Source organism: Colobus angolensis, unplaced genomic scaffold (genome assembly GCF_000951035.1).
Source record: "Colobus angolensis palliatus isolate OR3802 unplaced genomic scaffold, Cang.pa_1.0 Scaffold567, whole genome shotgun sequence".
NCBI classification, from domain to species: domain Eukaryota; kingdom Metazoa; phylum Chordata; class Mammalia; order Primates; family Cercopithecidae; genus Colobus; species Colobus angolensis.
Window position 1 is genome coordinate 337,455 of NW_012119232.1, and position 9,858 is coordinate 347,312.

Here is a 9,858-nt window from a genome sequence, read left to right on the forward strand (position 1 = left end):
GGAATATAACAAAACTACCTCAATATATTAAAAAAAAAAAAACATTTAACGAACATTTGTGTGACATAACAGTCCCAAACTGTGAGTGGGTTGGTCATAGTTTACATTGGTTGTAACTTGGAGCTGATTTTCCAATGGAAGCAACATTAGATATTGCGTTGGAGTCTCATACGAGGCCACAGACATTTATTAAATTTACATGTAGATAGCATAATTCTTGCTCTTCAAGCTATCATGAAACTCAAATACCATTTTTAACAATGTTTCTACAGAATATTCAGATTTACAGTTTTGGAATACAAGAAATACATTTATTTTTCTGTACTAGAAGCCAGAAAACCCAGCAGGTCAAACCACAATTAAGGCTCCTATTTAGGCAGCACTAGGAAACGTTTGGGTCTCTCAAGAGGTTGTAGCCAAGGTGCAGGCTGGGGCTGCAGTCATCTGAAGGCTTGACTGGAGTTGGAGGATTCATTTCCAAAGTGGCTCATTCATATGGCTGGCAAGTTGAGTTCCTCTTCACTTGAGTCTCCACAGGCTTCCTGAATGTTCTCACAAAGTGGCAGCTCATTTCCCCAGAGCAGGAAAGGCAAGAAAGAGAGTTCCAGGTGGAAGCCAGCCTTTTTGTGACCTAGACTCAGAAATCATGTGGCATCACTTCCACCAAATTCTGTTCATCAGAAGTGAGTTTAGCTGCACATTGGAGAGTGGATTAGAATGAAGCTAGTGCAGAGAAGAGGTAAGAGGCTGTTGCCTTATTTTGGAGGAGAGATGATGGTGGCTTGACTAGAGAGGAGGTGGTGGGAATAAAAAGAAGTGGACAGATTTGAGAATGGTTGGAAAATAGTTTGCAAGATGTAGTGATTGGTAGGTAAAGAGAGAGCACAGGTACATTACACATCATTGACAGTTGGGTGAACAATAAGATTATTTATTAAAACAAGTAACCTTGGGAAAATGTTGATCATATTGAGCTTGAGTTCCTGAGAGGTAGCAAGTTGGAAAGTGGTTAGATGTACAGAAATGCAATTTGCAAGAGAATTCTGGGCTAGGCTTATAAGGTTATCTGTGGTGATTGAACTCTTCCTTGGTTTCTGCACTCTGTTTTGTTTTTCCTTCTTAATCTTCAGTTATTACTTCTCTTAATAGATTATTCTTACCAGCTATAAACACACTCCTGTATTTCTTGTATTAAAAAAAACAAAATCACCCATTAACATTACATCTCCCTCTTATCCCTTCGTTTTTCTATTGTGTTTTATACCCAGCCAAATTTTGTTAAAGAGTTGTAAATATATTCTCTCTCCCCTATTATGTCTTCAGTTTCACTCCAGTTATTCCTTTCTACTCCCACCATGCTGCAGAAGCTGCTTTTGTCAAAGTTACACTTTTGATGTTGCCTGAGGCATGGATACTTCTTTCCTCCTTCTAACTGCTCTCAGTTATATTCGGCATGTCAGGCTACTTCCTCCTTCTTGAAATAGCCTCCTCCTGGCTTTCTAACCTGTCTCTCAGGCCCTTCCTTCTCAGCCTCTTCTACCTCCTCTTTAAATGCTGGGGTTAATCTTGAACTCTCATCTGTGTCCTTCCTCTTATTCTTTCTGTACATTCTGCCTGGATGATCACAGCTGTTTCCATATTTGTACTTACATCTTCACCCTGATTTTCTCCTCCAGGCTCCAGTAGTCAATATCAAATCCTTTGCTTGACATCATCTCACATTTAAACATACCCACAATGGACTGTTGTTTTTCCTAACCATACTCAAATCTAGTTCTCTTCATTTTTATACTTTCTGGAAAATGGCACACCATCTACCCAATTATTTAAGCTGGAAACCTGGGCACGATCGTTGAATCATTTTCTCTTCCCTACCTCCCCTATCTAATCTATTAGCAAGTCCTAGGAATTTTCGTTCAGAACTATATCACAAATTCATCCACTTTTTTCCATCTCCACTGCTAACATCTTAGTCCAGTGTATCTCAGCAGGGGTGTTGTTGACATTTTAGGCAGGACAGTTTCTCATTATGTACCATATCCCACACACTGTGGGGCATGTGGCATCCCTGTTTACCTTCCCCTAGCTGAACCTCAGTTACTGTGAAACCAAAATGGAAAGTCAGTGCCTGCTCATCTGGAATCACTCAGGCCTCATCTAAGTCACTACTACCTGTTGCACAGACCAGCACACCAGCAGTCTCTTGGTGGAGCTCCTGCTGGCCTTGCCTCCTCCCCTTTATTCTCCACCTGTTGGCAGCGTGATTACCCCTTGCTTCACCCATCAGTCATCTCCTTATGCTTGTTGCCTCTGCAGTCTCATCTGCTGCCACTCCCCTGTCGTCCAGCACTCTAGCCACGTGGCCTTCTTTCAGTTCTTCAGACATTTTGATTTTTCTCCTTAGGATGTTCTCGAATTTCTTCCCTCAGTCTGACTCCACAAGGCTGGTTTCTTTATGTCTCAGATTAAATGCTGCTTTATCAGAGAGGCCTTTCCTAACCACCCTTCTTTATTTTCTGTTATAGTAGCCTGGGTGTGCTTATTGTAATTTGTAGTTGCATACTGTCTTTTCTAAAAAAACATTTTTACTGAAGTAAAATTCATATACATCAAATTAATCTTCTGAAATGTACAGTTCAATGGCTTTAGTATATTCCCAGGGCTGTGTAGCCATCACCACAACCAGTTAGGACATTTTCATCACCTAGCCCTATACAAAGCCTCATACTCATTAGCAGTCACTCTCCTCCCCATGCCCCTCAACCCATGGCAACTACGAATCTGCTTTCTGTCTCTATAGATTTGCCTGTTCTAGATATTTTGTACAAATATTATATAATATGTGATCTTTTGTGACTGGCTTCATTTAGCATGATGTTTTCAAGGTCCATCCATGTTGTAGCATGTATCAGTACTTCATTCCTTTTTATTGCAAAATAATATTGCATTGTATGCATATACCACATTTTGTTTATCTGTTCATCAGTTGATGGACAATTGGATTGTTCCTACACTTTGGCTATTATAAGTGATGCTGCTGTGAACATTTGTGTACAAGTTTTTGTGTGGATATATGTGTTCATTTCTCTTGGGTATATATCTAGGAGTGGTGAATTGCTGGGTCATAAACAGACATAAACTGTCTGTTTAACCTTTTGAGGAACTGCCAGACTGTTCTCCAAAATTGCTGCACAATTTTACGTTCTCACCAGCAATCTGAGGTTATAATTTCCCCATATCCTTGCCAGTACTTCTTATTCTGTTTTTCTTTTTGTTGCATGTGCTTTTGGGTCATATCTGAGAAAGCTGTCATTCTAAGCCAAGGTTATAGAGATTTGCTCCCATATTTTCTTCTAAGAGTTTAGTGGTTTTAGCTCTTATATTTAGGTTTATTATCTACTTTGAGTTAAGTTTTGTGTATGGGATAAGGAAGGGGTCTAATTTTATTCTTTTGCATGTGGGTGTCTAGTTGTCGCAGCATGGATTTTTGAAAAGCCTATTCCATCTCTGTTTAGTCATCTTGGCACCAGTGTTGAAAAGCTTATTTTCTTTTTTTTTCTTTTTGTAGAGGTGAGGTCTTGTGTTGCCCAGGCTGGTCTCAAACTCCTGGCCTCAAGCAGTCCTCCTCACCTTGGCATCCCCAAGCACTGGGATTACTTACAGGCATGAGTCACCATGCTTGCTTAATTTCTTCCTATCCCACTATGGTTTTACGTTCCTGAGTGAAGGAACCAGATTTGTCTTGTTCACTAGTGGGTACCCAGCACTTACCACAGTCCGTGATAGATACTCAGTTTGTAATTGCTGAAATAAATAATGGAGGGACAGAGGCTGAGGAAAGAGTGTAGAGTGAAAAGAGGAAGGAACGCAGAGTCATCATGTGAATAAAGGGGGATGTGGGTTTTTAGGGGGAAAATCAGTAGTTATGTTTTAGCTCTGTTACATTAAATTCCCCCACTAATGAGCCTGTTTCTGAATTCTGTTCTCAATTTATTTTTAAAAAATTAATGTAGTTGTAAAATAGGTACCACAGGCCATGGTTAAAATGCACACTACATAGGAGGTTACAAAACAGAGTAAAAGTCTCCTTCACCATCCAACCCTCTCCCACCAGTGCTGCTTCCATGCTGGTGAGAACGTTTTTTGTATGTCCTTCCAGTGATTTATTATGTTCATCCCAGCACATGTGTATCCCTTTCTTTAGAAGCTTGTGGACAGAAGAATATTGTTCATATTGTTGTTCCTTAGAGTCTATCCTGGTGCTCCTTCCCTAATAGCACTTGTAAATGTTCTTCATTCTTTTTATCAGCCACATAGCATTAAGATGTAGGATGCACTGAAAATTGTTAATCCAGTTCCCTGTTTATTGATATGCAAAACAGTTTATTTCTGATAGGGAAGAATTCAGTTGAAAAAAATAACTTGAAATTGTGATTGTGAAATATGTGATTATTATTTTTATTTTCATTTCTAAAAATAATTTATAAAACAGTTTAATATATTTTTATATTAGTATCTGGAATTTAAAAATGGATATAGAATAAATAAAATGTATTAATTTATCATTTGAAGCACTTGGGGAAAAAAAAACCCTTTTTTTCTTTCTAGGATGTCACAGAACATCCTAGAGTTGTTTTAGGAATTAAAATTAATCCTACATAAAAACCAAGTGCTTTTTGGAATTATTTTTCATTTAAGCATTTCTTTTATTTGAAAATCTTTTTGAAGGTTGTGTGTTGTTTACTCTTTTGTAGGCCAGCCTTAATGACTGTAGTTGATGGAAGACATGATGTTTGCATCCGTGTAGAATCAAAGCTGATAGAGAAGATTCTTCTGAACATTTCTGCAGACTGCCTCAACAGAGTGATAGGTAATATATCAGTGTGCCATCAAAAGGTTGTTATACTCAGGAGTATAAATGGTATTTCGGAACAGAAAGAGCACTGTACTTTAAGAGCTTTTCTGTCCATATAAAAGCAGAAGGATAATTTAGCTTAAGTGAAATATAAGCCTATGTAAGTTAGAAGGTTGACTTGCTTTACACCTGTTAGTACATGAATGGTGAGAGGCACCTAATTTCTTCTGAACCTACATTTCCAGTTGGTAAGCAAAAACTATTTTACTTAACTCTAGTTTTATAAGAGTGAAGTCAGTGAGTGTGTGACACAATATATATGAAGATAGTCCACTGTCAGTGGCATGGATTTGCAAGATCTTCAACCGTGATGTCTTAGTCATCAGTGGCTAAGAATAAAGCAAAGATAATATATCTGTCAGGTATTCAAACTCCATTCCTCTTCTCATTAGCCTCAGATCCTCTAAGCTGATGAGCTAATCTGGTTCTGTGATTGCTTTATCTTTTAATAGTAGATTGTTTTTTGTGTTCTTTGTTAGTTGGGGGTGTCTAGTAATTTTTAGTTGAATGCTGAACATTGCATATATTAAGTAGAACAATATAAACTGAGGTAAGTAGTATTTGTACCTAGAAATAGGCATGCCTCTTCTGGTCCTTTACTGGAGGTGAGGGGTGAGCAGGATGGTCAGTCTTGTCATATGTTGAGTTGGATTCAGGTTTTGTTGTTTCTCTGGTTACCTTCAGGTCACCACTGGTTTCGAATTATCTTGTGCTTATGGTGGGAGGTGGTTCCCCAGTATTCCTGCTCCACCATCAACTTAGCCCTCCACTCTGCACTTGGGCCTCAGAGAAAGTTTCTCTCCATGTTCTTGCACTTCCCCAGGTTGCACAAACTTTTGTTGGTTGTTACTTGGTGCATCCTAACCTGGTGGGCAGGAGCAGGATTGTTCCTCTTTGATTCTGGTCTAGCCCCAGTCTTATACAGGATCTTGCATATGGTGCTTTCTTGGTAGCCCCGTCCCTTATGTGGCTGTGCCAGTGGCAGCTGAGCTCTGTCTTGTGTCTTTGGTGGGTCTTGTGTGGTCCTGGCCCTGCCCCAGCAGTAGGGGACCACTAATGGTCTTGACCCAGGGTGGTTTTTCAGTCCTCCCTCAGGATGGAGGGATTTTTTTTTTCTTTTTTCTTTCCCACATCTGTGCTGGTTCCTCACCTGTACCCTCGGGCAACAGGATTTGGTGTCCTTCCTCCAGCAGTTGAAGGCTTTTGTTCCTTAAAAGGGAGGCCAGATAGTGCTTTGTGTTTTGTAGTTGGAAGCTTTCTTTGATGTCTTGCCCTGCCCCCAGTCTTGTGAGCACCTGGTGGAGGTGAGACTTACTATGCAGAGGAGCCTGTGAGGATGCAGATGTTCCTTATGTTGGTGACACTGGCAATTCATTGACTTTTTGCAATTAATTTATTAATAAAAATCACATTCTTCTTTCCTGCCTATATGGAGGACTTGTCTTCTTCCCGAGGCCTGCCCCAAGGGAACCTGTGCTCCTGTTCCATCTCCCTGAAGGCACCTGTCTCCTTATGTTTCAGTCTTTTTGCTGTTTTACAACCTTAGTTCTCATGTGTTTTCAAGAAAATGATGATTTTATATTTATTCAACTTTTTCCAGTAACTGTTAGGGTGGGAGCCACACTCTTTCCAGCTTTCTACATCCTAATTAGAAGCCTCTCTTCTTTTTTTCCCCCATTTTCTTTATTTCATTTTTATTCTTTTGACTCTTTTCATTCCTTTTATTAATGTTACTTATATATTTTCAGTATTACCTCTTCTTTTTTTTGTTTGAGACGGAGTTTCACTCTTGTTGCCTAGGCTGGAGTGCTACGGCACGATCTCGGTTCACCGTAACCTCTGCCTCCTGGGTTCAAACAAGTCTCCTGCCTCAGTTTCCTAAGTAGCTGGGATTACAGGCATGCGCCACCATGCCTGGCTAATTTTGTATTTTTAGTAGAGACGTGGTTTCTCCATGTTAGTCAGGCTGGTCTCAAACTCCCAACCTCAGGTGATCTGCCTGCCTCAGCCTCCCAAAGTGCTGGGATTACAGGCGTGAGCCACCGTGTCCGGCCTATCTCTTCTTCTTTGCATAATGTAAATTAGTCTTTATCTCTTAGAGAAGCATTATTCTCATATCACATATACTTCAGTGTTTTATGCATTCTTGAGACAATTAAAGTTGTACTTCTTGGCATTATAGATTGTGATCATAAGTGAAAATGTCATTGGTTATAAAGTGATCATCAGACCATCCAGATTATTACTAATATTGGTTATTTTTTAGTTTAGCACAGTGAAAATACAAAATTTAAAAGTTATTGTAGAGAATTATCATACCCCCCAAAATATGTCATTGGTCCTCCAGGACTCTGTAGCCCCCATCCAAGAAAGACTGTGGTAATTGTCAGGCGGTTAGTATGGTCTGAGCATGGTCGATGGTGCTTTGTCATTCTGGTGTTGAACAAACCTGCCAAGTGTCTTGATTAGATGTCCTAAAAAAGTGAGAGGAAGAGTATAGGACAAATGCAAAATAAAATAACACATTTAGCTATACTTTTGGTATTTTTTATTATTGAGATTCAATATTTCTTAAGTGGCCAATTCAAGATTCTTTTATATAAAAAATAAATGTATGCATAAGTAACTTGATCAGAACTGTGAACTGGATAAGAGCACTCTTCTGATGTACTGTAGCATAACCAGAACTACTGTCGCGACGTCTGAACGGTGTGTTATCTGAGCCTGTTTCTTGTGTCAGCGGGATCACGTGCTGTTACTCTGGAGTGCCTCAATAGCTTGTAACTAGAAAGAGAAGGTGTAGGAAGAGTAGTTTACTTACTTATTTATTTATTTAGAGACAGAGTCTTGTTTTGTTGCCCAGGCTGGAGTGCTAGTGGCACATTCTTGGCTCACTGCAACCTCTACCTCCCAGGTTCAAACAAATCTCCTGCCTCAGCCTCCCGAGTAGCTGGGATTACAGGCGTGTGCCACCACTCCTGGCTAATTTTTGTATTTTTAGTAGAGACGGGGTTTTACTGTGTTGGCCAGGCATGTGTCGAACTCCTGACCTCAAGTGATCCTGCCATGTCTGCCTCCCAAAGTGCTAGGATTACAGGTGTGAGCCACCGCTACTGGCCGTGAAGAGAAATTTAAAATGGATTTGAAACTTGAGGAACCAAGAGAAACAATGAAACCCCTCAGTGTGTTTGCTCCTGTCAAGCTAGCAGCGATCTTGAGAGCTCTGTGCTTTCATCTTCTGCAGTTCCTTCCTCAGAGATCACCTATGGGATGGTCGTGGCAGACCTGTTCCACTCCTTGTTGGCAGTCAGCGCAGAACCTTGTGTATTGAAGATTCAGAGCCTTTTTGTGTCAGATGAAAACAGCTATCTATTACAACAAGATTTCTCCCTCCTGGATTTTTATCCTGACATTGTAAAGCATGGAGCCGATGCCCTTCTCTGAGGCCAGAGGAAGAAATTGCAGACATTTCAAGGAAGAAGTACTGAAATGATTTGTCTTTTGAAATAAATGAATGACAGGACTTTTGCTTTGGATTTTTTATTAAATATATTTTACAAAGAGAATTGCAGTAGATATATAAATTAAAACTTTTTTCTAAGAAAATCCTGTGAGGTTTAAAAAGATTGTTTTTGTTTTTTTTGGTTTCTTCCTTTCTTCTGGAGAAATGATCTATCAGTCAAGGCAATATGTAGCCGATCCCTGGGAATTAAAGGTTTGCCCATTTGTTCACTGTGTTTAGTCCCTGCTGCATTCCAGGCATTGTACTAAGTATGGGGAACTACATACTCAGAAACTGCTGCAGTGCTTTTGCTTATCCCTACCTAAAAAACCATCAAATAATTTCCTTGATTATAACTATACATGATAATGGATTAGTTTATATAAACCTATGTTTAGACAAGTTCAAAACAAGCGTGTCTTTCTATAAAAAGCTTTGAAAATGAAGGAAATGAGATCATGTTTCAATTTATTAAAGCAGGGAAGAGCGTTCTGTGGTTAGTTCGTGTCTAGGATTTGAGTGCCTTACTGAATGTATTTATCAGCAAACATGTAGCAATCGGTTCTCTCATTGTGATGGTAGAAGCTCATGTAAAATGGTAGTCATTAATGAGGAAGTATGGAGTGGTACTTATTCTGTAAGTTCAGAGTATGCCAAGTGTTAATATATTATCATATTGCCTGAAAATAAATTTATGATGACATGAACGAGCTTATTTTACTCTGTGTATGTTTTTAAAAATTCCTTTGGTTCAGAGGTGGTGGTTGTTTTTTAACTTGGCTTCCCTAAGAATGAAGCACAAGAGTTTTGTTATTCTTTCAAAAATAATGTGCCAAAATGCCTTAATGCATGTTTCTGTGGAGAAGGATCTATAGCTTTCAACAAATCATCAGAGGGTTCTGTGACCAAGAAAGGTAAGAACAAGGCTGTAACTGATGAGTTTCTTTGTGGGGAAGATAAGGGAATTAGAGCAAATGATTACCCAAGTTTCGTCTGGCAGCTAATAAGGTGGGTACAGAAAGAATTGACCCCATTTTGTCTCTAGAGACTGGAATTCAAACAAAATCATTGGCTCCCTTCAATGATTCATCGAATGGGTGATGAAACTTGAGCCTGTAGTTGATGCCTTCTAATCTGTGCTCTCTTAACTATAACCACACTAGGCAGATATTTGGAATTCTGATATAAAATCTGCCCAGTCAATATAGGCCAACCAAGAGAGCTGTTCTCTTAAGTGTTCCCTTCCCCACTTTGACCTCAAGTGGGGACCTAATCCCTACATCAACCAGAACATAATCCCCAGGAACAGATGGCTCTTCACATCCTACTGGGAAGAAATCTTTAAACCATTTCAAATGAGACAACAGATCACACCAACATCTCTTCACAGTTGTTGGTATGTATTTCATGAATTAACACAAATTTCCAGGAGCCCTTATTT

At 39.5% G+C, this 9,858-nt stretch overlaps 1 protein-coding gene across 1 annotated transcript in view; it reads left to right on the plus strand.

Annotated features, from left to right (window-relative positions):
- FAM35A (family with sequence similarity 35, member A) overlaps positions 1 to 9,124 on the plus strand; it is a 92,497-nt gene extending 83,373 nt beyond the window's left edge. The window contains exons 10-11 of the mRNA XM_011961723.1: positions 4,755 to 4,870; positions 8,160 to 9,124. Coding sequence (XP_011817113.1) covers positions 4,755 to 4,870; positions 8,160 to 8,359 — 316 coding nt within the window. The 3' untranslated portion in view covers positions 8,360 to 9,124. The remainder of the gene's footprint in view (positions 1 to 4,754; positions 4,871 to 8,159) is intronic.
- The last annotated feature ends 734 nt before the right edge of the window (positions 9,125 to 9,858 follow it).